Source organism: Aspergillus melleus, assembly GCF_016097325.1.
Source record: "Aspergillus melleus strain CBS 546.65 chromosome Unknown contig2, whole genome shotgun sequence".
Classification (NCBI taxonomy): Eukaryota; Fungi; Ascomycota; class Eurotiomycetes; order Eurotiales; family Aspergillaceae; genus Aspergillus; species Aspergillus melleus.
The window spans coordinates 4,305,670-4,330,346 of NW_025763371.1; the positions used below are offsets into that span (position 1 = coordinate 4,305,670).

The following is a 24,677-nucleotide window of genomic DNA, read 5'->3' on the forward strand; positions in this document are numbered from 1 at the left end:
CCTGCCTTGAATTTTCGACCCTTTTTGGGAAGCCACGATGCTCCCCTGCACTTTGACGTACTCCGTATGTTATGTACACGGGAGGAAGTTGGTCGGGGAAATCACGGGGGGATCGAGGTGCCTTTAATGGATCTCTGGATAGTGATCACTTTTATAAAATGTGCTGGATCTGGATCTGAGAAAGACACTAATTCGGCATGCAGCGGGTTTAGTTGGTGCAAAGACATCCCGCCAATAATGGCACAGACGGCAGTTCCGGTCCCTGTCACCCTCGAAGTCGCCACACTTAATCTGCGAATCTCATGGCTTTGCGTCGTCATGCGCCCTGATCCCCATCTTTTGCCCGTTCGGGACAAGCCAGACATTCGAGTCATTAATTAATTCGACCCCGTTCTTGTTGGAAGTTGATCAACTAATAATAATTGTCACACATTCCAATAAAAGAGACGCTTCTCCTCCATTCCATGTTTCGGCCTTGCTTTCGATCTACCCTTGACTTCCCCTCCTTTTTCTCGCTTCCGTGCATCGTCTCTTACCTAGACTCCTTCCATCTCTTCCCCCACTCCCTCGTCTACCTCGTCTAGACTCTTCGTGCGCCTTCACATCTCGTGTGTGGCTGACTTTTTTTTGCATCGCTTCCTGGTCTATCCACTTCCGCCACACTTTGTTCCAACATCCCACGGCGCGGGTGAAGAAAATAATGGCGCAGTATTGAGGCAAAACACTTGATCTTTTTTCTATGCCCCATTATTGAATACTCCTCTCATCTCAGTCTTTCTCTCTACTTCCTACTCTCCCCCTCTCTTTTCCTCCTCTCATTTCATCTCGGGGAATCACATCACATTAGGAGGATCATGGAGCCGCCAAAGAGAGACGACGAACACATCGACGGCCGCCGTGCCCGTGAACTCTACCGATTTTTCCACCCCGAGCGTCCACCTTTGAAGAGCGTCAAGAAGTCGTTTTCGAGCGAAGCGTATTCGCCGCCAGTGAGCAACGCAGATGGATCCCTCCCGGCACCCGTGTCGCCGGCATTGCTGCCTCAACCCGCATCCCCGGCCAACTTCGGTCCCGTCTCCTCGTTGCTGCCGGAGGGTTTGACTCTGGGCGACCCCAACACGACGTTGACCTCTTTCGCGCACCTAGCAGCTCTGCGATTGAATGTGGAGCGTGTACTAATTAGGTAGGTTCTCTATCTTCAATCCTCCCCGCCACCGTTGGAGCTGGAACTTACGCAAAGACCCCCAGCGTGTCCGATCGCTCCTCGCAATTCATCATAGCGCAATCAACTCAATTCTTCCGTAAACCCTGCGATTTCGATTCGTTAGGGGATGGTGTGTGGGATGGTTGTTTCACATTGTCCTTGAGTTCCTGGAAAATGTGCAAGGTATGGCCTCCCGTCCCCTCTTCGGAGCCTTTCGCCTCTTAGAATACATGGTCCTAACCCGACAATTTCTACTGGCAGGAAACCATCGATCTTCCGCCCTCGGACAAAGACTCTGGAGAATACAACTTCGTCGTGGTGAACGATCTAAGCGAAGATGAACGATACCGAAATCTCTCCTTCGTCAAGGGGGACCCTCATTTTCGGTTCTATGCGGGAACTCCTCTAACAACGGACACCAAAATCAACATTGGCTCCTTCTTCATTCTCGACAAGAAACCTCGCGACGGACTGAACGACTCGGAGAGAGAAATCATGGGCTCGGTAGGGATGCTGATCATGGACTACCTCCGGGTAAGCCGGCAAGCATCTGAAGGTCGCCGTGCCGCGAGATTATCTCGCGGGCTGAGCTGCTTTGTCGAAGGGAGTTCCAGCTTCGTCGAGACGCCCCAGCCGTCTTACGCAGGTAGCGGCGTTCCCGGCACGCCGTCCTCCTCCAACTTGAGGGCTCACCACCTGTCGGTCGGATCATTGAATAGCTTTGAGCTTCCCTCCCAGCGGTCACAGAGCAATGATGCCCGCTCCTTCAGCTCCGCCTCCGATTACAGAGCCGACCAGTGCGCTTCCTCCGGACCGGATACGCAGTTGCCGGATTGGTGGGCGGGTAGTCGCCACAAGGTACAGGAGGAGTCCCACAGCAACACCTGGGCCTTTCGGCGGGCGGCCAATCTGCTGCGGGAAAGCTTGGAGCTCGAAACTGATGGCGGCGTGATGTTCCTTGAGGCTACCAATAGTCCCGTAACGAGCGATATCGAAACCGGCAGCGACTGCTCGGGATTTGGGGAAGCTAGCAACCCAGCCCCCGTACTGGCAATCTCCACTACCGAGGAGCCTTTTGCTCCGTGTCCGGGTTCGACGGTGCTGTATCCAGCGACTAACCTCGAGGGCGGCTTCTTACAGCAACTGCTTCGGCGGTATGTCAAGGGAAAGCTATGGTCTTTCCATCGCGATGGGCTACTAACCAGTTCGGACGATGAAAAACCGCGCAGGGTGCGCTCGCGTGTGACGAAATCTTCGGATTTGTCCCGGGGAAGTAGCAAAAAATGGCGGGCCTATGAAAACTCGATGTTGAACCTCTACTTCCCCAATGCCACCCAGGTGATGTTTGTGCCTCTGTGGAACGCGGCCAACTCGCAATGGTTTGGCGGTTGTTTCTGCTGGAATACGGTGGAGACGCGCGTTTTTAGTCCGTCAGTCGAGCTCAGCTCGATTCTCGGCTTCGGTTCCTCGGTCATGGCGGAGTGCAACCGAGTGGAATCTCTCATCTCCGATCGCCAGAAGGGCGACTTCATCGGCAGCATCTCGTAAGGTTCCCTAGCTGGCAGGTCCACTAAATGCAGCACTAATGATTTCCAGGCACGAACTGCGAAGCCCTCTTCACGGCATTCTTGCTGCTGCCGAGTTTCTCAGCGCTACGCAGCTCGACGAATTCCAGGGATCACTTTTGGAAACGATCAATGCATGCGGCCGAACTTTGCTGGATACGATGAACCAAGTACTCGATTTCAGCAAAATCGTCTCGTTAGAAAAGTCGTGGCGCCACATGAGACAGGGCCGCATCGCCCCGGACTCCAAGCCCCTGGAGAAAGTATCCGCCCATCTGGATACATACATGGCGACCGATATCGCGCTACTCGCCGAGGAAGTGGTGGAAGGAGTGTGCCTAGGACACTCTTACGGCCAGAAGTCTGCCGCCACGTACGACCAATCTGTGCTGCTCTCAAACGCCGCGACGTTGCAGGCCAATCTCTCCAAGGAAGCCGCCTCCCAGCCTCGCTCGGATGTGGAGGTGATCGTGGACATCGCTCCGAACGACTGGACGTATCTATCTCAGCCGGGGGCTTTGCGGCGTATCATCATGAACTTGTTTGGTAACGCCATGAAATACACCGAGGCCGGTCGCGTTTCGTTGCATCTGGAGGTGACCGAAATGTCGGACAGTCGCTCGCGTCGCCAGGGTGGGGATGATTTGGTGACTTTGACGGTGTCCGACACCGGGAAGGGGATTTCCGAGGAGTTCTTGCGTGGACGCTTGTATACGCCGTTTGCTCAAGAGGATACCTTGGCAGTTGGAACAGGTTTGGGGTTGTCGATTGTGCGAAGTTTGGTTCGGTCCTTGAATGGCAGCATCAATATTCACAGTCAGCCCGGGGAAGGAACTATCGTGAAAGTGTCTCTACCGCTGTCGCGCATTGAGGCGGGAGATCCGTTCGATCCTACCTTGGATACGCGCACCCCTTCTCCCCGCGAGAAGCAAGGAATATGTGAAAGTCTCACCCTACGCGACACCCACGCCGGCCGACGAGCAGCGATTTTCGGTGTCAGCCCCGAGGCTGCCGCACAACACCCTCTCTGGTCCACTATCTCCCGCTATCTCACGGACTGGTATGGCCTCGAGCTGGTTTCCTGGCCGTCTGGCACGCCATCCGACGTTGTCCTTGTCGATGATGCGGCCTTGTCGGCCAACACCTGCCAAACCCTCCACACCCTCCGACACTCGGTCCCCGCACTTCTCGTTCTTTGCAATCAGTCGATCGATCACAAGCAGATACAAGGTCAATACGCATCGCTAGCCAAAGTCGTGAAGATTATACACCGCCCCTGCGGGCCACAGAAGCTCGCTCAAAGCATCCGTCGGTGTCTGGAAGCGCAGTTGGGCTCGTCGACAACGACACCAGAGCAAATTACCCTCCCGAGACGGCCGCACCCACGCACATTCATGCCCCCACACGACACCGAGAAGACCACGTCCGAGGCTAAGTTCTTGAATTTCTCCGACAGCGTCACCGACCTCACCCCGGACTCGGGTAGTTCGGGCGCGTCGTCCTCATTGGGGACCCAGTCACCGGGCCAAGAGATTGAGCAGCCGTTAGCCACCATCGTCTCACCGCCGTCTCCTTTCCAAGGGTCACCGCGCCATCCGGAATTAGTCTCTGAGTCACCTACGTTTGAGGATGAAAAGTCTAAACCCGTGGTGACAGCCGTAGAGCCATCCGAGCCACGGCGGGCGCGAGTCCTCGTGGTCGATGACAATTCCATCAACTTGAAGCTGATGCTCACATTCATGAAAAAGCGGAATTTGGAGACTTTGGACGCGGCAGAGAATGGAAAATTAGCGGTGGAGGCGGTGGAACGACTTGCGGAGGGATATGATTTGATCTTCATGGGTGAGTCTTGGCAATTCCTGATCTTACTTTCTTATTGTAGAAAACACAAGCTAATTTTACTCCAGACATGTCGATGCCTGTCATGGACGGGTTCGAAGCTACGCGAGCCATACGCTCTCTTGAAAAAGAGCGAGATGGCGAATCCGCTATCATTATCGCCTTGACGGGGCTCAGCAGTTCCCGTGACGAATCCGACGCCCTTGCATCAGGGGTGGATCTATTCCTGACCAAACCGGTGTCGTTCAAGGAAGTGTCGAGGTTGTTAGAGGAGTGGGAGGGGGACGGGCTACGGCAACGATGCACGTAGTCCTTCCCTTCTCATCTCGTCTTCCTTAGAGTTTCCCAATCCTTCCCACTATCTATTACTCTTTTATCTCGACAGACTAGACCATTTCACTTGGATGGTCTCTGCTATTGATTTGATGTTTTCCATCTCTCCTACTCGGTCTTTGCTGGTCTCTTTTCGTCAACAGGTTGCTGCGCACTTGGTTACGATAAGTTGATATCCCGTTTGGTTTAGATTGGTCTGATTTGCTCTTTCTTTTCTTTTCTTTTCCCTTTTCCCAAGTCTCATTTACATTGACATGACCTAAAATTTACGACATGGTTTTCGCCTGGCTTACAGCACTGGGTTGGGTATGGCAGGCAACCCAAGGAGCAAGGTGTTTTGGCGTTTCGGGACATATAAACCGTTTTGGGATTTCATCTGCCATGCTAGTCATGGCATGGCATACATAGTGAGGGTTGCTCCGCACACGGACTACATGAGTGATACCCTTTGGCGTTGCATTACATTACATTACATATCTTATTTGATATTATCCATCATGAAGAAATAATTGACCTTACATCTTATGTTTACTCTTCTTAAAGTATGAGAGGAACATGAAAGGAGTCTGCAATTAAGTCATCTATCTAAATATCATGAGTAGGTAAGTAAGTAGTTAGTAGACGTCTAACCACGAACTAGAACAGCGAAATAGTGAGATGAAATAAAAGGACTAGTAGTGCATGACAGAAACACTGACCATCAAGCCGTGAATTATATTACCTAAATCTTGCTATATAGTAACTAAGTACTCTATATAGATATCACCGACCTCATCATATAGGTAGCTAGGCAAGCAGATAGATAGACGATATGTACCGTTCCTCCATATCTATATCCATATCCATCCACCTCAACCTTGCTTAATACCTCTCAACCAACCACCTCCTCTGCTCCTCCTCCCCGCCTAGACTCTCCAGCTTCTGTGCTTCCAACCTCTTCACGACGAGATAGTTGGCGACGAGTTCCTTGCCGAGGATATCCTGCATTTCGGTGTCGGTTCCTAACGCGACGAGACTCTCTGAGAGGGATTTGGGGAGTTGCGTTGTGATGCCCAGGTCGGTGCGTGCGCTGGGGTTGAGGGTTGCGGGGTCGTCTGGTTTGGGGTTCTGTTAGTTTGGTTTTGGAGCGAGGAGGAGAAGGAGGAGAGTATCCGCAAGATTTTTTCTCCTTGAGATGGGGAAGAGGTAACAAGTAGAGGAACACGGAAAACGGAAAACGAAAGGAAAGAAAGAAAGAAAGAAAAGAGACTTACACAAACAATCCTTCATCCCCAACACCTCACCACCCCTAAGACCCGCCAACCCAGCCCCCAACAGCGCCGCCACCGCAAGATACATATTGGCGAGCCCATCAAGACTCTTAACCTCCCAATGCCCCGGAGAGATCTTCCGGATAGGCGTTTCCCGATTCTGCGATCCCCACGCGACCCACTCGCTGCCGGCCCACAGACCAGACTGGACGCGGTTATAGCTGGCAGCCTGCGAGAGCGTGAACGCCACCACCGCGGGGTAATGTTTGAGTATACCCGCGAGGAACGAGTCTTCCTGCGTGGCGGGGGAGATAGAGATGTGTGCGTGTGCGGCGGTGCCCGCGGCGTCTGGGATCGGGCGCGGGTGGAGCGTGGCGCGGAGGCCGTGCTGCTCGGCGATGTGTGTGATGATCTGGCGGGCTTGCAGGAGGGTGTCGACAGCAAGGAGCGGCGGGCCTGGCGGGAGGATGAATTCGAATTGTCCCGGGGCGGACTCAGCGTGGAATTGCTCCAGGTGGATGTCTACGGAGTCGAGGGTTTCGACGATCTCTTCGAGGATGGGGAGCAGGGAGCGGGTGTCGGGGGTCATTTGGGACCAGGAGTGGTTGGAGACGCTGGGGGTAAAGGAGCCGGAGCTGGAGCCGGTGGGTCTGAGGAAGATGACTTCGATTTCGAAGCCGCAGGTGACGGTGACGTTGTGGGATTGCTGCAGTGTGGTGGTGATGTCGTGAAGGAGAGAGCGAGGACAGCCCGGGATGTGTTCGTCGTGGTTGGTCTCGGATTGCCAGAAGGTCATGACGGAGGCGGAGGGAGAGGAGAGTCCCGCGTTGCGTCGCAGAGTGTTTAGGTCTGGCTGCATGTAGAATTGCCCTGTCACAGAGCCTTCGGGCGCCACGCAGTCGGTCTGGATCATCAATTGCGTGGCCAGGCAGATGCCGATGCGGCGCTGGCGGGCGACGATCTTGCGGAACTCGCGCACGGGGAACATGCGCACGCGCGTGGTGGCCGTGTAGTCGAGGAATTGCATCCAGATGTATTTGATATCGGGGTTGTCGCGCAGGAAGAGGTCCAGCTGCGCGGTGGAAGAGGATGAGGGTCGGACGGGAAGAGAGAGGCTATCCGACGACAGGGTCTCGTTCAAGGCATAGGCCCGGTTCGAGTTATGGAACAGAATATCAGCCGCGGCCGAGCGCGCCTGCTGGAGTGAGAAATCGCCATGCTGCACGTAGTCCACCAGCACCGTCTCCAGCGCATCACGGAACTGCACGTTGGCCAGCCAGAAGGTCTCGGGGAAGAAGTGCCCGTCGGTACTCCACAGCAGGCGATTCGTCGGCACGATCTCCAGCGCCTGTCGCACGATCGCCTCCTGGGCGTCGCGGCTCACCATCGGGAACACTTCGCCTAGATCCAGATACACGTTGTCGTAGACGCAGGCCAGATAGCCCGCCTCGCGCGTGTACGGATACGCCGAATGCAACAGCACGAAGTCGGCGCCGGGGAACCGCGCCACCAGCGGCTGCAGGTACGCCGGGTTGGACAGCACCAGGTCTATATCGTTGTCGCCTAGTCCCGTATGCAGCTGCAGGGGTTTGCGGACGCCCGCGGCCTGCACGAGCGTCAGCAGCAGGCGCACCAGCCAGTCGTTTAGCGGCTTATCCTCGACGCGCGGGGACCCCTCGCGACGAAGACAGCGCGACAACGCCGATACAACGACAGTATCGTCGGGATCATCGTGAGCCTGCACGTTCAGGCCCGTCCGGTAACACACGACGGACTTGAAGCCCACGACAGCGTCGTCAGCAATGGCCTCAGAGATCTGGCGCTCGACATCGTGTCGGAATTTCAGCCACGCATCACGCATGACCGCCTCGTCGTCGAAGTCCGTCACGCCATCCCGCAGCGTGCCGAGCGTCTGCGCCGCCAGTGCTTCGATACGCACGATGCGACGGGTGCGCGCGGCAGCGAACCGGTCATGCCACCCGTAGGGCTCGATATCTTGGTCAGTGAGCAGATCATCGAGCAGCAAGGTGTGTGTGCCCTGCAGACACCGCCGCACAAGCCCGTCGTAATCGCGGCGGACATACTCATCGCGGGCCTGTTTCACGGCGTCCCAGTCAGCCGAGGCACAGCCGTACAGGTGCTGCAACTGGGCGGCAGCGCGCCATAAAGGCAAACTAGTGGGGGCGTTTTGTAGAGCCGTGCCCTGGGCCTCGGAGGTGATCTGTTCGAAGGGGTATTTGGCGTAATTACAGGCGGCGGATTGCGTCAACAGATTATGGGCGTGGTTGTCAATGAGGGGGTGTGACTGGATGAGGTGGCGGAGAGACGAGAGATCCATGATGAGGAGAGTTGGAGAGCGAGATAAGATGGGTAAGGTAGGGAGAGGAAGAGGAGGGGAGAGAGAGGCGAGGATGAGAGGATGGAAAATTCTCACATCGAGCAGCGCAGCCAAAGGCAGACGGCCAACACGTCGCAAATGTTGGACAGCCCGAATAGGCAGCTCGTTACCAGATCGGCTGCAGCATTCAAGTAAAGGAAGCGTCCACGAGATGCTGCAGCAAGGAGCAATTGCCCCATTGATGCCGGCTAGGCCGGAAGAGGTAACTTCCACGAGCTGATTCAGCGGCTGACTCATTCCCGATCGGATCGATTGGTCTTGAAAGGGTTTAGCGGATGTGCGGGCCCACCCGCCCTAACTATATTTAGATGAGCCTTGCCGGATTCCGATTGTACACCCTAACGGAGCATATTATCCCATAGCTATCCTATCCTATATCTTATATCCTATACCTCCGGACTCACAGTCAACGTCCCAGTCTTCGTCACCAAATACTCCTCCACCGCTACCCCCCGTCCGCTCTCCTTGCCATACCCCGACTCCTTCATCCCGCCAAACGGCGACTCCGCCGCCGACGAGTTACCGGTGTTCATCCCGATCATGCCCGCCTCCAAACTCTCCAGCAGCCGCCACATACGGTCGACGTTCTTCGTGAACGCATAGCTTGCCAGTCCCATGCTGGTGTCGTTGGCCAGCTGCACCGCCTCCGCCTCCGTCTCGAACCGATACAGCGCCGCCACCGGCGCAAACGTTTCCTCGCGCGACACCAGCATCTCGCGCGTCATGCCCGTCAGTATGGTCGGCGCGAAGAAGTACCCGCGGGAGCCTTCCACGCGATTTCCGCCCAGGATGACATCCGCGCCCAGCCGGCGCGCATCCTCCACCTGATCCAGCGCCTTATCGACACCCCGCGGCGTCGTCAACGGCCCCATCGTGGTCCCTTCCGTCGCGCCATGCCCCACCACCAACTTCTGCGTGCGCTCCTTCAGCAACTGCGCAAACTTATCATACACGCCCGCCTGCACATACACGCGATTCGCCGTGATACACGCCTGGCCAGCATGGCGCCACTTCAGCGCCATCAACTGCTCCAACGCCTGGTCGAGATCGGCATCATCAAACACCAAGAACGGACAATTCCCACCCAACTCCAACGTCACCTTCTTCAAGCCATCCGCGCAATGCCTCGCAATCAACTTCCCGACCCTCGTCGACCCCGTAAACGTCACTTTCTTGACCAGTTCATGCCGACAAAGCGCCTCGCTCAGCGCCGGCGTGTTCTCCAAATCCGTCGTCAGCACGTTCAGCACCCCAGCCGGGAACCCGGCCCTTCTTGCCAACTCCGCCAACACCAGCGTCGACACGGGCGTCTCGGGACTCGGCTTCACGATCATCGTACACCCCGCCGCCAGCGCCGCCCCAGCCTTGCGCAAGACCATCGCGATCGGAAAGTTCCAGGGCACTAACGCAGCCGCAACACCTAGGGGCTGTTTCACCGTGAAAACACGCCGACCCGGCACAGACGACATACTAACGCTACCGTGCACGCGCTCAGCCTCGCCCGCAAACCACCACGTGAAGCTAGTCGCGTAGTCGATTTCGCCGTGGGCTTCGGCGAGCGGTTTTCCGGTCTCGTGCGTGATGATCTGCGCGAGGTCGGGCTTTGCGGCGCGGATGAGGGAGTCCCATTCTAGGAGCCATTTTGCGCGTTGGCGCGGCGTCGTGTGCCGGTAGCTTTGGAATGCGGTGTGTGCGGCGTGCACGGCGGCGTCGACGTCGGAGGCTGTGTTGTTGGGACAACTGGCCCATGGGGTGTCGGTTCCTGGGTCTGGCTTTGTTGTTAGTTTGTTGTACTGTAGTATGCTTTGTCGAGTGGGAGGGGTCTCGTATGGATGGGTTGAAGAGGGAGGGGGTTCTACCTAGCACTTCGAACCGTTGACCGGACTGGGCCTGCACCCAGTTGTTATTGACGAAGGAGTCGAAATGCAGGAGGTCGGGGTTTTCAAGCTGGAAATCAATTATAGATAGTTAGTGTCGATTTAGTACCCGGTAGAGGGGTGAGTATAGTATAGTATACTTTGAAGGGAAGCTGATATTGAGCCATGGTGAAGTCGTTTGCTTGCAATGATAGCAATACTACAGGTCAAAGAAACAAGATGAATACAAATACTAGTTAACAAGGCCAGATAAAAGAGAGTAATAAGAGAAGAGAAAAGATCCGAAGGCGAAGAGATAAATCGAGCGACGTTGATCAACCCCGCATTTCCCCTCGGCTGTCGGTTGCACGCCGCATCATCGTGCATGGCTTGTCCTACACTGCTTACCTCTTTGGGGTTCGGTGTTCACTGCGAAGTCGATTCACTCGCTATAATGATATCGTAGACTCTCATCTCCTCAACATCCTCGTCCGCCATCCTCTTTGTTGACCGTCCCTCCTTTCCCTCCCCTCGTCTTCTGCCTCTTCAAATTGCCTCCGATCACTGACCAGATCCATCTCCATCCCTTTAACCGTTCGCGTCCGACGAATGATCTTCCATGTGATGATATTCCCCAGGTAGACTTACAATCCCCAAATAGCACGTCAGAAAAGACGACAGCGTGAATTCGGGTATGAACGCGTTTTAACCTAGAACCCCTGGATTAGCAACTATACACCAAACCAATCCACCTACACATATCCAACCAGTCAACCAGAACATGCCATTAAATAATGTAGTCAAGATAGTCATAACAAGAGCGAACCACGCTCCATAATGCTGCAACCAATTGCGATACGGCATCTGTTAGATATCGATCCCCTGCACAGTGGTAAAAGCACAGATACAAAACAAGGATGTTGACCCAGTTAAACGTCCCCAGCACCGTGACCAGATTGATGAGGAATCCGAAGACCGTGGAAGCGTCTCCGTCACGTTCATGTACGCTGGGAGACAGAAGAGAGAGGTCACTGCGACGCCGTAGATCGGGACGCCGCATTTCGTGGTGCTCATGAACATTCGAGTGGCTTGGCCATCCCGCGCGATGGAGAAGAGGGTGCGTGCGCCTACGTAGATGTCTTGGAATGAGAGATATCAGCTATGGTTGGTTCTTTGATAATAATTAGAGGAAGGTGAGGAGGTACCGGTATTCGCAGCGCTGAGCATGGTTTTCGCAGGAAACCTCCCGGAGAAGTGCATCTCGCTCCGAGGCCGAGCTCGTTTTTAGCTTCTGAACAAATGCCTCGTAACCAAGCTAATCGAGTCTCCAAGGCTTTCCAGATACCGGTGAGGTACTGGCGGTCGGTGCGTGTCATTATCGCGTTATTCACATTGATGACCAGAATGCGAGCAATTTCCACATGGCTGCCTCCGATTACATTTGATCTGGATTGTTAATCGAGGGCAATAGTCAGCCTTGCCTCACCTGATCTAGGCATCATTCAACCGATCTTAAATGCATCAATTGTCTTTTGCTGTAACAACTGTTCTCCCTACCATAATGATTTCTAAAAAGATACTAGATACTTGAGAAAGCTCTCAGGACCTCTACACTCAACTAGTTGTATCAACCATAACCTAGTAATAAACCCAGCTATACGTTTATTATTGCCAGGACTGAGAGGTGCAGATGACTTGTTTCCGGCTTCACCACTTCGCAGGTACATTGGTAAGACCTGTACTTCAAAGTTCTGCAAGATCCGTCGTTAGATGTGGTATGGGGATTTGCAATCCAAATATCTCACAGTTACAGGCACTCATTCAACTAGGCAGAGCCCAATTTATTCCAGAGCATCCCTCTTAAAACCTCGAAACTTAAGGATATAAATTTTCGAATCTTACATTCTTCAAATCAAGTTGTGACAGTTGGATGTAACACTGAGCAAGTAGCGAGGATATCTGTTAGGGGCCAGATAAGTTGCTCAAATATTAGGGTCAGATCTCCCATTTTTCTCTAGAAACATTTCAGCCATCCTGCGTAAGTCCTCATATTATCCTCGATGTATTATGCCCCCCGATGGTAAGTCAAGTCGCTTGAGACTGCCACTCTAAGTAAGCCGCTGAAGAGATGAGGCAAAGGGGCAAATAGGGGGGAGAAAAGAAAAGCAAAAACCCCACTCACATTGCATGACCAACCAACATTCTATCATTTGATGAATTAATCCCATAGGGCTTCGTAGTACGAGTTGCGTTGGCAAGCTCCATATCGAAGCCAATCATGCACTCTGAACCAACCACGAAATATTGGTTTAGACCAAGGTCCAATCTCATACCCCTTATATGACGAAGCCTAAACACCTCGTTTAGGCTCATAAGGACCACGCTGGTACTGAAAAGCCGAGAACGACGATCCTGAATATCTGCCATATTGCCGTACTCACCCCGCCTGAACTCGTCGGGCTGCTTCGGGGAACCGATTCCCACATCCAAGAAGTATTTATCAGACAGTTCATCAGGCATCTCAATGTCAGTCGAAATAACCAAATAGAGAATGACTTGATATGTTGCAGGCGGTATATTCGTCAGGAGAAAGCGATATGTTCGTCTATCAAGGGGTAGAGAGATAGGGAACTTGTCAGTCTGGTTAAATGGCGGAATAAAGCTGGCTGTAGTGAGAGATAGAGTTCTAGAGGAAACTCTATGTTCTTGTGTATGTTGTCGAGCACTGAGCTCGAACTTAGCTTTCATGTAACACCCATTATGGAACTCGACATCACTGCATTGGTCACAAGCCATCATCCATGAGTTGGTAATTGGCTCTTTGCAATATTCGCAGTTGAAATAGTTGGCAACCTCCACCATCGCATAAGCCCCTAAGAAGCAACTTGGAACGGATTCAGAAGGCAGATCTGTGCGACGTGATTCGGTGGGCAATCCGCAAGAATCAACCGGCTCATTTGAGGTGGCTGGAAATCTTTGTTGAGGAAATACTGTATTCATGAATGGCCTTGGCCGAACGTCTAGCTTTGGTCCTGCTCTGGTAACAGCGCTACTTAGGGAGGAAGGCGCCGTAGATTGGTTTTCTCGATCAGTGCACTCAAAGCCCGAGTGTGCTGGCGATGAGCGCAAATTGCCACTCTCTGCATATTGTCCTTGCACAAAGCTCCGGGAGCTGTTTGAACAACCCTCTTCGGGGGATCTCATATCCCTCTCCCTATATACCATCGGACGAGTGGCTAGGGAAGAGACTGGGTCGGCTCGGGTGCTATGTATTCCATTGTGCACCTCCGTGGCATTTCTTAGGTCGTTTTTGATCCATTGAGATACCCAAGGGTAGCAGCTTCCTTGACCTCGCTTCAGCTTCACCATAGTTGAATGATCACCCGCAACACTTTGCACGTGCACTTCCTTTTTGTGGCTCAGTACCGCAGATGAATAGGAGACCATGTGAACCTCGTCGCCCTCACGCACCCACTGCCCTGCACTGTTCTATTTTCATTGTTAGAACTGCCTATATTTAATGCTTGATAATAGCATACCTTTATGACTGTCTTCGTTTTTTGGGTTTCGTAAAGAGAATGGACGACGAAGGAAGCTTCTTCCAGTACCTCCGTGAAGCGCCTAGTCAAGCGGATTATGGTAGGGGAGTCTCTATTCAACTCATTGACTAAGACCTGAGGAGGGCTTCCATGTACCATGCTAGGGAGCGTACCATTGGTGTCTAGCCCTCGATGTGGCACGCCAAAAAAGATCAGTGAGCGTATGGGTAGGCGATGGCGAACATCCTCCATTATGTTGCTGATTGCCTGTAATTATGAATACACATCCATTTTGCAGGCTAGTCTCAACATACCTCCTTGATAATCAATCCTCCTAGACTATGTCCCTAGGGAACGTCAATACCCGAAATACCAGGCCCCGAGATACTTACGATGAGCACGAGAGGTCGATTCTGACACTGCGATAGGTTAGGTGATATTGCGATGTTGCGGTAGGATACGACTTACCTCGGGATTGTCCCTCATAGTCAAGAGATCATTCATGAATGTATCGGCGTGATGCGTCAGAATGCTTGTAGACTGGTTGTTTCCTTGAACTTGGGATCTGTAGCCGTAGACCAGAACTCGTGCGTTTGGTATACTGGATGGAAGAAAGTCACGCAACCACATACGGTCGGGCCTTTCAGCCCAAGAACCATACGCGTGGCCTGCGAGACCAGTCACGGCAATGATACTTTGTGAAACGAGGTCAGCACTGTGTGTAAGGACTTGGCTTCATCTGAAATCGAGAACCTACTCGCCTATGACATCTTTCTTCGGATTGTTCAAAGGTGTAAAGCCACTAAATTCTTTATCCAGTTCCAGGTCTGCCTCGCAGCTACTGTCCAAGACAGGCTCTTCCGAGGAAACAGGGCGGAAGAGCACAGTGGCTGTCAAAGTGTCGGTTCCATCTGTGTTCTCCGGCCAGTAGTTCATCACGTCGGGTGCTAAGCTCTTCACCACGATGTTGGCTCGCTGGGAGTAAATAAAGGCATTTTTTAAGTGTGCCTCATTCCAGTCTAGAGGTATCCCCTGTACTCGATATGTCCACGGTCGGGGACGCGGGGGCCCGGCTGGCATACTGGATGAGAGGATAGCCATACTGGAAGGAAGCAATAGTTGAGTGATAGGATGAAGTACAAGTTGGTCACAACAAGATAAACGCAGATCTGGGAATGGTCTGCGGGTGACGCTCGGGAGGAAGATGTCTCCGATGCGTGCAAGTCCAAAGAAGGCACGAATAATGCGACGGTCGGGTGTCTTAATGACTGGACGAATGCCCAAATCTTACGTGTTCGCTTCGGTCATTTGTTAATTTGATACGTCGCCCTGAGGAAGGGACATGCTGTGTACTCCCTGTCCGGTCACTCCACTGATCGGCAAGCTGGACAGCCACTACGAATCGACCTGTACAGTGCTTCGCTTCGCTCCAATTAAAATTCTCATGGAATACGTGGTCATGCTTCTCATTCAGCCGGAGGTCTCGCCAGCGCTCCGCCTGACTGCAGTACCCCCTCTGGCCTGCACATTGCAAAGATTCCGAATGCTAAGATAGTTGAATATCGCCAATTATGCAGTATCCAAAATTAGGTACTGGGTACTCAGGCTCGATCTCCATTCTATTATGTATCTATGTTTCTCACAGTATAAAAGATAAGCCCTAACCAAATGCCAATTTGCGGAGATACGCAATATACAGGCCAGAGGGGGTATTCATCACTGTCCGGGCTATTCACCCCGGTGCTTTCTACTTGTTCACAGCGGGCCGCTGCAAGCTCATCACAGATCTACGGAGTGCGGAGTACCTTGACATGTAATTCTCCCCTTGTCATCTTTTTGTGGCTCACTTATGATCTTAAACAATGCTTCAATTCCCGTCATTGAGTCCTTCCTCCAAGGGTGTATCCATGGATTGCCAACTTCAAGTGAGTTGTGTCAAGCTTTATATAAATTTTGCCTAATCCTAACTCTGATGATAGCCCCCGCCCTTTTCCAGAGCTACATCGTCGGAATTGGCAGGCCCGAAGGAGGCTTGGAATCCCATCACGCCAGCTACATTTCACGGAAAAGCCATCGCATAGTTCGAGTATCCGATCGAGATGTGAAGGCGTTCGTGATGGCTGACCTAGACGTTTCTCGCCTGAATGCGATGCACTCGCATCTGTGGTATGCGGGTCGAGCACGATGCTGTCGAGCGCTTCATCGGCAGCGAATGATTGACCGACAAATCGTCATTACCGAACAGGCCGATCTACACATGGTCTGGTATGAGTCGCGCATTCTCGTGAAACCTCTGCCTGAATATCTCTTGGATCATCAGTTCTGGGACATGCATATTCGAGATGTTCATCTCCATGCCTCCGCCTGTGGCTTTCTTCTCTCTTATACATGGCTCATAAGCCACCCAAGTGACCTGAATATTGCACATGAGCTAAACTTGATCCCGGCCGAGGTCTCATGGCAGGCGTGGACCGCATTTGTCGACGACCTCCTCTCCAGCGTTGACTTTGAGCACTATACCAATGTCAACAAGCGTTATCGATATGGCGAGCTCCGACTCCATCGTCTAAGTACCATCTACCGGCTCACCCACCTATCATTTCACGGCTTGCTCCGCGGCTACTTATATTTGCATGACCAATATTCCGTCTTCTTCGGGCGGAAACTCGCTTGGTCGTTGGTGGCCTTCTTATATGTGAGTACGTTGCTCGCTGCTCTACAGCTCTGTCTGGCCACCGACCGTTTTCAGCATAACCAGGACATGCAAAACGCCTCTGTGGTTTTCGGTGTTTTCTCAATTTTCTTACCGGCCGTGGTGGCGGGGTTAGCTTTTGGTTTCTTTGTTGTGATCTACATTATGAATTTCATGCGGGCGCTTGGCTTTGGGAGGGGTTGGAGGGATGGGATGTATAATGACGAATCACAGAGATAATCTTTATAATTAGTTAATCATAATTCACTACCTTCTTGTTCATAGCTTTACTCCGAAGACCGCTATCATAGATAACGCACTGATCCATGGCTGGGTAGTGGTGCATGCATGACAATCAGGCTCCCTATGACTCGTCACTTTTGCCCCGGTCGGTCTTTCTTCCCGAACCTGGGGTTGGCTCCACGTCACGCGTGAAGTTAAATAGAACGATGAAAGGGGAGGTTACACTGCACCAGGGAATCCCGTTACACGGATTTCTAATGAGCCGGGAAGACACTACTGGATTTAGTTACTAGAATGAGAGCACGGCGAACCGGGGTTGGACAGCCACCCTACCTACATGTTGATGCTATGGTACAGAACAAGATATAAGAAGAGCACTTGCCAGTGTCTGATCGTGCTTGCATCTCAGAACATCTTCAATCACGCTCTTCTCGAAGAATAGCTCCCAGCTGTATCAAGTATTTCAATCCAAGGTGATAACTCTTCTACCATCCTGTCCAAATTCGCACTAATGCCATCCAAGATTAAGAAGTAATCAGTTCCAAAACAACCATGTCAGCCCCTGCCACAACCTCGCAGTCCAGCGTGCGCCCCTTCGTCCTCAGCAAACAGCAAATCGACGCGCTCCCCTTCGAGAACTTCGCAGGAGACAGAAAAAAGGCCACGGGCGGCTGGCGAAACATCTTCTCGAGCCCCCAATCTCCCACGGACAGTCTCACGCTAGGCATTGCCACGTTCCCGCCACGCACCGCGGACGAAGAGTCCTTTGAAGCCCTGCACAGACACGCGCAGGCCGAGTTCTATTACATTCTCTCTGGGCACGCAGTCGTGAAGATCGAGGGCGTGGACCATGAGGTGACAAATGGACATGCATTGTTTATCCCCGGCGATGCGGAGCATGGGTTTTGGAATACGAGTAGCGAGGAGGAGTTGGTGTTTCTTTGGGGCTTTGGTATTGATGGTTTTGGGGAGGTTGTGTACCGGTTTTCTCACGAGTGAGATTGTGATATTTGGTCCTACGACCGACGACAATTTAGCCTATAGCTAGCTAGCTAAGTCTGATTAGTTGTCAATACCAGAGATATATACCCTCCTATTGATAGGGAGGCAACCTGTGCGTGTACTCAGGTAGCGCTGTATGCATTACACCAGGCTATCACTTGTCAATTTCTGCTTCGGAACCGAGGGATTACTGTATGTTATTGGATGGAGAGTCCTCAATCTTAGCCTGCTGTGGTTTCCCTTCGAGCAATATATCCCCTTACGGAACTATGACGGTCCACGGCTCGATCCGCGGCCACGACTCCCGGTTCCATCATAATTGACATTACTCTATCTAGTATCCATGGATAACTTGCCATAGTTCACAATGAACCATCATTGCATTCATATCACTGACTAGTGTTCTCTGCCTTCTTCTCTCCTTCTGTTGTTCTCTTGTCGTTCTTCAAGGCCTAGCTATCAGTGTTGTAGTATGCATCGTGGCTACCGTAGTTTACCCCCTCCCCTAAGAAGAAATCCTTTTTATCTATCTTGAAGTCAAGCCCAAAAGACGTCTGTATTATGTTATTTCGTGGGACCGTGAGGCGGTACAAAGGAGGAAATTACCAAACTTGATTTCCGTAAGTAGAAATATATATTCCGGCGCTCAGTATGTCGATCAACAATCATGATAAATTGACCTATGCATGTGCATTTCTCATTTTGACATCTAAGAAAAGCCAAACCAATTGTTCCTTTCTCGATAGAAAAAGGGAAGAAGAGCATCAATAATATATAAAGATAGGCCAGTCAACGTCTCCGTCGACAGCCACCAAATCAACATTAAAGGAACCGTTACCATTTACCCAAGCGAAAAAAGAGAAACCAAAAAAAAGAACACCAAAAAAGATGGACTCTAAGGGAATCGAACCCCTGACCTCCCGCATGCAAAGCGGGCGCACTACCAACTGTGCTAAAAGCCCAGATGATGACTGAGCATGGAAATTAGTACTAAGAGCGGACAATGCGTGGGTAAAAGGTGCCACGTGATGCTGAGCAACAAAACAAACAAACACAAGATTGAACTTGGTAACTAGACAAGACGGGACCCGTAGACTCCTCCGAGCGCATCGCATCGCATCGCATCGCAGCGCGTCTCTTCCATTCTACCCCCCACCTCAATTCAACAACCACTAAAGACAATGGATCCAACCGACGACCCCCAACGACTCGAAGAGTCGCTAGATACCGACATCGCGTCCATCCGCGCAGAGAGTGCGTCCCCCATATCCCCATCCCCCATATCCCCATCCCCCATTTCCTCCCTCGCCCAATCCCCAAACCCAACCTAACCAAACTCCAGTCCGAACCCTCGAACGCCGCAAACGCTTCCTAGCCAGCAGCATCCTCTCGTCCTCTCGAATCCAAACCCACCTAAAAGCCCTCCCGCCATCAACCCTTACGACGCTCACGGAAAAAATAACCCCCCTGGTCCACGCCGCCGAGAAACACACTGAAGTGAACCACCACCGCATCGCCTTCTCGGCCACCACGTTCCCATTTAAAGACCCCTCGCCGAATACCGACGATCCGAATCTCCTGGGCGTGAGGATCGATCTGTGTAAACGGGATGGACGATTCGCGAAGCCGTATTATTTGTTGCTGAAGCGGGTGGCTGGGAGTGCGACTGCGACTGCGGGCAAGGAGAGGAAGGAGATGGGTGCGGGACGGTTGAAGGTGCATAGACATACGATTCCGGCGTTTATTCCGATGGAGGGGTTAGAGAAGGTTTATTTGCCGGCGACAGCGAACAACGGACAAGAGGATGGACAACAAGAAGAAGAAGAAGAAGAAGAGGCGACGCTGAAGCCATGGAAGAAGAAGAAGTCAAGAAAACAAGATCTGCAAGGCCTAGTACGGGAATTGCGGCGTCAGCTGGTGGCGTGGCAGCTACGGACGGATGCGATCGGTCTGCTACGGGAGAAGTTGGGGGTTGTGCGGCGCGGGGTGGATGACTATCAAGACGACGATGGGGTGTGGGAGCGGAGTTTTCTGGATCAAAAGGAGACGAAGCTGGCGGCGAACGAGTGGGGGATTGTGTCGCTGGGACCGACGGCGCTGGAGGCTGTGTATGTGCGCGTGGAATGGACCAACGGACAGGTGGGACGGTTCAAGATCTCGAATTCGGGTATCGTGGAGCGGGCGGTGGTGATTGGGGATGATGGGAGAGATAAAGCGTTGGAGGTGGCATTGACGGGTGGTAATGGGAGAGTGGAAACTGTTCTTGACCGGTTGAAGAAACATGCAGAGACCAAGGAGTGAGTGTTTGAGATAATTGTTGGAGTTTACTGGGCTGGCTTATTATGATGCGATGATACCCACATAGCCTACTATCAATTCTACTTGTATTGTTTTCAAATAATCTAATTGCATTGAGCTGTAATCTATATAAACCCCAGTGTCCAGAGCAAAGAATAATAAGTAATATGCACATGAATTCAAACCAGAAGTCCGCCGAAATGTATATATAATGCCCGCTCCAAAGGCACAGCAGAAAATGGAACGAAAGATAATTACAAAATATAGTATGTCTGCCAACCTTGGCTTTGGGCGAGAAAGAAAGAGATATTATGCCAGGAAGGAAAGAGTGTAGACGATGTAAGTAATATGCAGGATCAAATAGGTCGGGCAAATGCAACGATGTATGAATGCTTGAGAAACCGCAGAAAGAAGAGAAACGGAAAACGGGGGTATCACTTAGGAGAGACATCAAATCATTATTTCAAAGCACCGATCCCTCTCTCTTCTGGTGCGTTTGTTCCTCATCGCCGCTGCTCGACTCGGTGGTGTCGGTGACGCAAATGGCCGAGTCCCGCGTGTCGTAGTGCGAGTCGCTGAAGGACAGCGGAGGGAGCGGACCGTAGGGCTGCTTGTGTTGCACTTCGAGCTTCTTTCTCAAAATGGCTTCCTCGAGGTTCCACCGATGCTGTAATCGTGTTTTCCTGGCGTCAAAGGCCTGCATCACGGCCATTTCCTCCTGTTGGTGCCGGCTCTGGAGCCGGGCAAATCCCAGAGCATGTTTGTCGATGAGATCGTCTAGTTCCCGTTCCATGCGAGCGATCGCTTCCCGGAGTCGGATCTCCTGTCGGTCCCGGAGAACTTTAATCTTCGATTCGTGGAGTTGGTCCATGGAGTCTCGGTCCCGGTATTCCTGGGCCAGCTGGGCTTTGTGCTGCGCCGTGAACTGGCGGGTGGGTGGTGAGGGCATGTCGGGTGCAGACGAAGGTCCTGCTTGAGGTGACGAAGGAGGGCTGGCGTTGTTGAAGAATCCTTCCATGTATTTTATTCGCGTGCGTGAATTGACTTTGGCGCGTTCAAACTCCCGCATCTGGTCCATCTCGACGGTGAGTTGTCTTTCTTCCATTCGAATGGCGGCGGCGGAATTCTATGACAGTAAGCAATCTGGACAAAAAGCGACACGAACGAAGCGAAGGCTCACTTTTTCACGTTTTTCCTCTTCCAGCTTCTTATTCGCTGACAGCGAGTCGGCGACGGTCGTCTGCTGTTTCTGGCGCAGCTGACGCATAAACATGTCCTGAAAAGCGAGGTGCCGATTCATCTCCATCTGGTGGGCATCGCGCATCTGTTGCAACTCTTCACTGTCGAGACTCCTCTGCAGTGACTCGTTGTCGAACACCGGAATCTCCAGCTTCAGCACTTTGTTCTCGTCCTCGGCCCGCGGCGTGTCGGGTTTGGCCTCCACGTAGATTCGATTCTTCCTGTCGTTCTCCGCGACCGTGACCTGCGCCGGGGGCGGAAGAAGCACAGCCGAAGGCGACCGCCTCTTTCGAAACTGGATTTTATCGATGGCGGACCGGATGCTCGATTTCCTGCGCTCCCTCTTCTCGCCAGATCCGACGCTAAGAAAGGAGTGTCGTTGGCCCGCTGTCCGGCCGGCGAGGCTCTCCAACCCATGCGCCAGCCTCCCTTCACTCGAGCTAAAGGACGTCGGGCGGGTAGACAGCGAAGCGATCGATCGGTTACTACCGCATTTGGCGGGATCGGAGGACAGGGTGAACTCGGACAGCGAGGCGGCGACGTGGTCGAGAGGTGGAGGGGATTCGTGGATGGGCGTACTCTCGCAGACGGAGTTGCGATCGGTCGACGAACCCGAGGACAGGATCGGGGAGGAGAGATCGGCCATACCGGAGGCGATCGAGGCGGTTAGCGATGCCACGACCTCGACCTCGGGCATTTGCAATCCTAGCTGGCGCGCTTCGTCGACCAATTTCTGTTCCTGCGATAACTCGGCTTCCTCGGAGGGTAGGCCGAGGACGTCATTGCGGTATTGACCATCGTCGAACTCGAGGGTCTTGACCGACTCCATAGTCATAATGCAATTGTGGTACCGTTTCCCCCAGCACACATGGAGCGCATGAATCAGACGGATAGAGCGACAATAGGTAGAACAAGGATACGAGCCGGGATGAGGTCCCCGAGAAGATATTAAAACCAATCACACAGGAAACAAATAAAGAAAGCGAAGAAAAAACCAAGGTGGGAAAAGAAAACAAAAAACAAATGGAATCAGGGGCACGTGTCGAAGGATAAGAATAATAGGCTCGTCCACGGTACTTGAAGCACGGTGGACGAGAAGAAGGAGCTCAAGAGCAGCATCCGACTTGCGGGGAGGGAAAGCGCGCTGGGTTGAAAAAAAGAAGGAAAGGAGAAGGAAGTGGAGGAGATGAAGCGCCAGGACAACCTGATTTGGGCCTTGATATTGCGACCCACGACCCGCCTGACCGAATCATTATTATTAACATTAACTAAGAGGGGGGGGGACTAAGGGCGTGTCTAACCATGGGGCCATGATTAATCAGAATCCTCCGTCATGGTAATCCTCCCAAAGGGCAGGACAATAATTCTGATACAGAGACTGCTGTCAATCGGTCGATCATACTCGGTGTAGTCCTTGGGTGAGACACAGTTGACAGGTAGAAAGTATCAACCATCAACATTCACCTCCGGCGTACCACCGTAGGGACCGCTCCTTTGGGCAATTAGGGTCTAGGGCAGGACAGCCCCGGACCGACCCGGCGTCGAGACGAGAGACCAGCCGTGGTTTCACAACTGCTTCACCACCGGTTGGCTTCAGGCACCGCCGCCTCATGTGGAAATATTAAATAAAGAGGATTGTCGTTGGCCCACTGTTCCTCATGTTGTCAGTGGATTGATCTTCAGGGTATTGAATACACTTGACGGTTGACCTTCCTTCAACTTCTACTGGGTAGTCTACAGACTACACTGTAAGTGATACTATACTGTGTTCTCCGTATTATGTCTAGTTCCCAGCCCCCGATTACCGACCAGGATTCAACTAGTCGCAGAGACCGTTCAATGACTAGCAGCCTCACATGATCAGTCCGGACCTACTCCGTACTCCATAGAGCCAAGTCAGTTACAGGCATGGGGGGTGAATTTATCATTCACCGCAACTTTCGTCAAGTGGAGAAGTGGTGGAGAATAGGAGGAGGCAAAAAGAAAAACGAAAGAAGCCTCAAGAACAAAAGAAAACCAAAAGTGGAACTACCAAAAGGAAAAATAAGCGATCCAACGGTGAAGAACAAGGTCTTTCTAGCGCGCCAACATGCTAACGGCCAAAGCATACGCCTTCTCTTTGGCTTCCCCCTGGACGGTCCCCGGCGCCGCCCTCTTATCCCAACCGTGGTTACACCCTCGCATCCTTTGACACACCACATGGCGACCGGGTTCCTTTTCTATTTTGGCCGCCAACGCCTCGGCTTCTCCCGCTAGGTTGTCACCGCCCGCCGTGATGACTAGGATGCGATCCGGGAACCGCTCTGGCTGCGCGTAGGACGGCGAAATCCGCGGGTCCCTGGCATCCACCGAGGAGGGGATGTAGCAACTGTCGAATAACCGAGCCACGAAAGGGGGGATCGGTTTCCCCTCAGCGTCTGGAAACGTTTTCTCGGCCGGATCAGTGTACAAGTCCAGCGGAGGATAGAAGGCGAGAACGGATCGGAAGGTGTCGCGCGGGAAAAGAGTCGCCGACGCCCCCAGTGCCAGGTTTCCGCCCGCGCTGAACCCAGAGATGGCGACTCGCGATAAATCAAATTCCCCCGGTCGCTGCAGCACCCAGTTGACAACGTCCTCGACATCGTTGACTGCCGCGGGGAACGGATTCTCGGGCGCCAGCCGGTACTGAATGTCGAGCACCGTGTACGAGGTTTCGCGACTCACTTGTCGACAGAATTCATCGTCGCTACCGTGCTGCGGGATGATAAACCCGGACCCATGGAAATTGAGGAGGACAGGCGACGGGGTTGGCGCTGATGCCGATCTATAGACGTGCGCTTTGATCGTTCTCTCGGCGTCGCGGGACTGGATTTGGAAGACGTCATTGGGACTGGCCACCAACCGTCGCCGCATGAGAGCTCTGATCAGCACGGCAAATAGTTTCTGCCAGAGGTAGGAAAACGAAAACATGATAGGCCCGTCTATAGAGTCCGTCGGTAATTAGAACGTGGACTTGCACAGTAGGATTTGATAATGCCAACTGCGCACGGGTGCCGAAAAAGGGGGAGAGGGGATTCAGAATGTTTGATTGTCAACGGCTTTTCTGGAATCCACGGGGATTTCCTGAGGAGTGCAGACAACCGAGTTTCACATCGGTCGATCGAAGGCGATGACGCTCCAATCGAGCGATTTATCTTCCGGCACAGTGGATTGTCGCCTGTTTAGGGCGAGACTAGGAGT

At 52.7% G+C, this 24,677-nt stretch overlaps 10 protein-coding genes and 1 non-coding gene across 11 annotated transcripts; 5 read left to right on the top strand and 6 right to left on the bottom strand.

Moving 5' to 3' along the window:
* Window positions 1–854: 854 nt before the first annotated feature.
* On the top strand, window positions 855–1,187 carry LDX57_004296 (uncharacterized protein; the record flags this gene model as incomplete). The annotated part of the gene is made up of 1 exon (XM_046085955.1): window positions 855–1,187. The coding sequence occupies one exon, from the start codon at window positions 855–857 to the stop codon at window positions 1,185–1,187; it is 333 nt and encodes a 110-aa protein (XP_045941918.1).
* A 191-nt stretch (window positions 1,188–1,378) lies between these two features.
* Window positions 1,379–4,918, top strand: LDX57_004297 (putative sensor histidine kinase/response regulator; the record flags this gene model as incomplete). The annotated part of the gene is made up of 4 exons (XM_046085956.1): window positions 1,379–1,387; window positions 1,466–2,748; window positions 2,801–4,611; window positions 4,677–4,918. 4 exons carry the CDS (start codon window positions 1,379–1,381, stop codon window positions 4,916–4,918), a joined length of 3,345 nt encoding a protein of 1,114 aa, XP_045941919.1.
* A 608-nt stretch (window positions 4,919–5,526) lies between these two features.
* On the bottom strand, window positions 5,527–8,709 carry fluG (extracellular developmental signal biosynthesis protein FluG). Its single transcript, XM_046085957.1, has 2 exons — window positions 6,195–8,709; window positions 5,527–6,035 (listed from the first exon to the last, which is right to left on the bottom strand). Exons 1-2 carry the CDS (start codon window positions 8,527–8,529, stop codon window positions 5,803–5,805), a joined length of 2,568 nt encoding a protein of 855 aa, XP_045941920.1. The 5' UTR covers window positions 8,530–8,709; the 3' UTR covers window positions 5,527–5,802.
* A 266-nt stretch (window positions 8,710–8,975) lies between these two features.
* Window positions 8,976–10,058, bottom strand: LDX57_004299 (NAD-dependent succinate-semialdehyde dehydrogenase; the record flags this gene model as incomplete). Its single annotated transcript, XM_046085958.1, has 1 exon — window positions 8,976–10,058. The coding sequence occupies one exon, from the start codon at window positions 10,056–10,058 to the stop codon at window positions 8,976–8,978; it is 1,083 nt and encodes a 360-aa protein (XP_045941921.1).
* A 4,273-nt stretch (window positions 10,059–14,331) lies between these two features.
* On the bottom strand, window positions 14,332–14,920 carry LDX57_004300 (uncharacterized protein; the record flags this gene model as incomplete). Its single annotated transcript, XM_046085959.1, has 3 exons — window positions 14,332–14,403; window positions 14,453–14,678; window positions 14,742–14,920. The coding sequence occupies 3 exons, from the start codon at window positions 14,918–14,920 to the stop codon at window positions 14,332–14,334; spliced, it is 477 nt and encodes a 158-aa protein (XP_045941922.1).
* Window positions 14,921–16,100: 1,180 nt separating this feature from the next.
* LDX57_004301 (uncharacterized protein) lies at window positions 16,101–16,916 on the top strand (the record flags this gene model as incomplete). Its single annotated transcript, XM_046085960.1, has 1 exon — window positions 16,101–16,916. One exon carries the CDS (start codon window positions 16,101–16,103, stop codon window positions 16,914–16,916), a length of 816 nt encoding a protein of 271 aa, XP_045941923.1.
* A 555-nt stretch (window positions 16,917–17,471) lies between these two features.
* Window positions 17,472–17,918, top strand: LDX57_004302 (cupin domain-containing protein; the record flags this gene model as incomplete). The annotated part of the gene is made up of 1 exon (XM_046085961.1): window positions 17,472–17,918. The coding sequence occupies one exon, from the start codon at window positions 17,472–17,474 to the stop codon at window positions 17,916–17,918; it is 447 nt and encodes a 148-aa protein (XP_045941924.1).
* An 892-nt stretch (window positions 17,919–18,810) lies between these two features.
* On the bottom strand, window positions 18,811–18,883 carry LDX57_004303. The gene has a single exon. It is a non-coding gene; the product is annotated as a tRNA-Ala (tRNA).
* Window positions 18,884–18,944: 61 nt separating this feature from the next.
* On the top strand, window positions 18,945–20,310 carry LDX57_004304 (uncharacterized protein). Its single transcript, XM_046085962.1, has 2 exons — window positions 18,945–19,175; window positions 19,264–20,310. The coding sequence occupies exons 1-2, from the start codon at window positions 19,103–19,105 to the stop codon at window positions 20,220–20,222; spliced, it is 1,032 nt and encodes a 343-aa protein (XP_045941925.1). The 5' UTR covers window positions 18,945–19,102; the 3' UTR covers window positions 20,223–20,310.
* A 372-nt stretch (window positions 20,311–20,682) lies between these two features.
* Window positions 20,683–22,293, bottom strand: LDX57_004305 (uncharacterized protein; the record flags this gene model as incomplete). Its single annotated transcript, XM_046085963.1, has 2 exons — window positions 20,683–21,345; window positions 21,400–22,293. The coding sequence occupies 2 exons, from the start codon at window positions 22,291–22,293 to the stop codon at window positions 20,683–20,685; spliced, it is 1,557 nt and encodes a 518-aa protein (XP_045941926.1).
* A 1,241-nt stretch (window positions 22,294–23,534) lies between these two features.
* LDX57_004306 (putative esterase/lipase) lies at window positions 23,535–24,407 on the bottom strand (the record flags this gene model as incomplete). Its single annotated transcript, XM_046085964.1, has 1 exon — window positions 23,535–24,407. One exon carries the CDS (start codon window positions 24,405–24,407, stop codon window positions 23,535–23,537), a length of 873 nt encoding a protein of 290 aa, XP_045941927.1.
* Window positions 24,408–24,677: the final 270 nt, after the last annotated feature.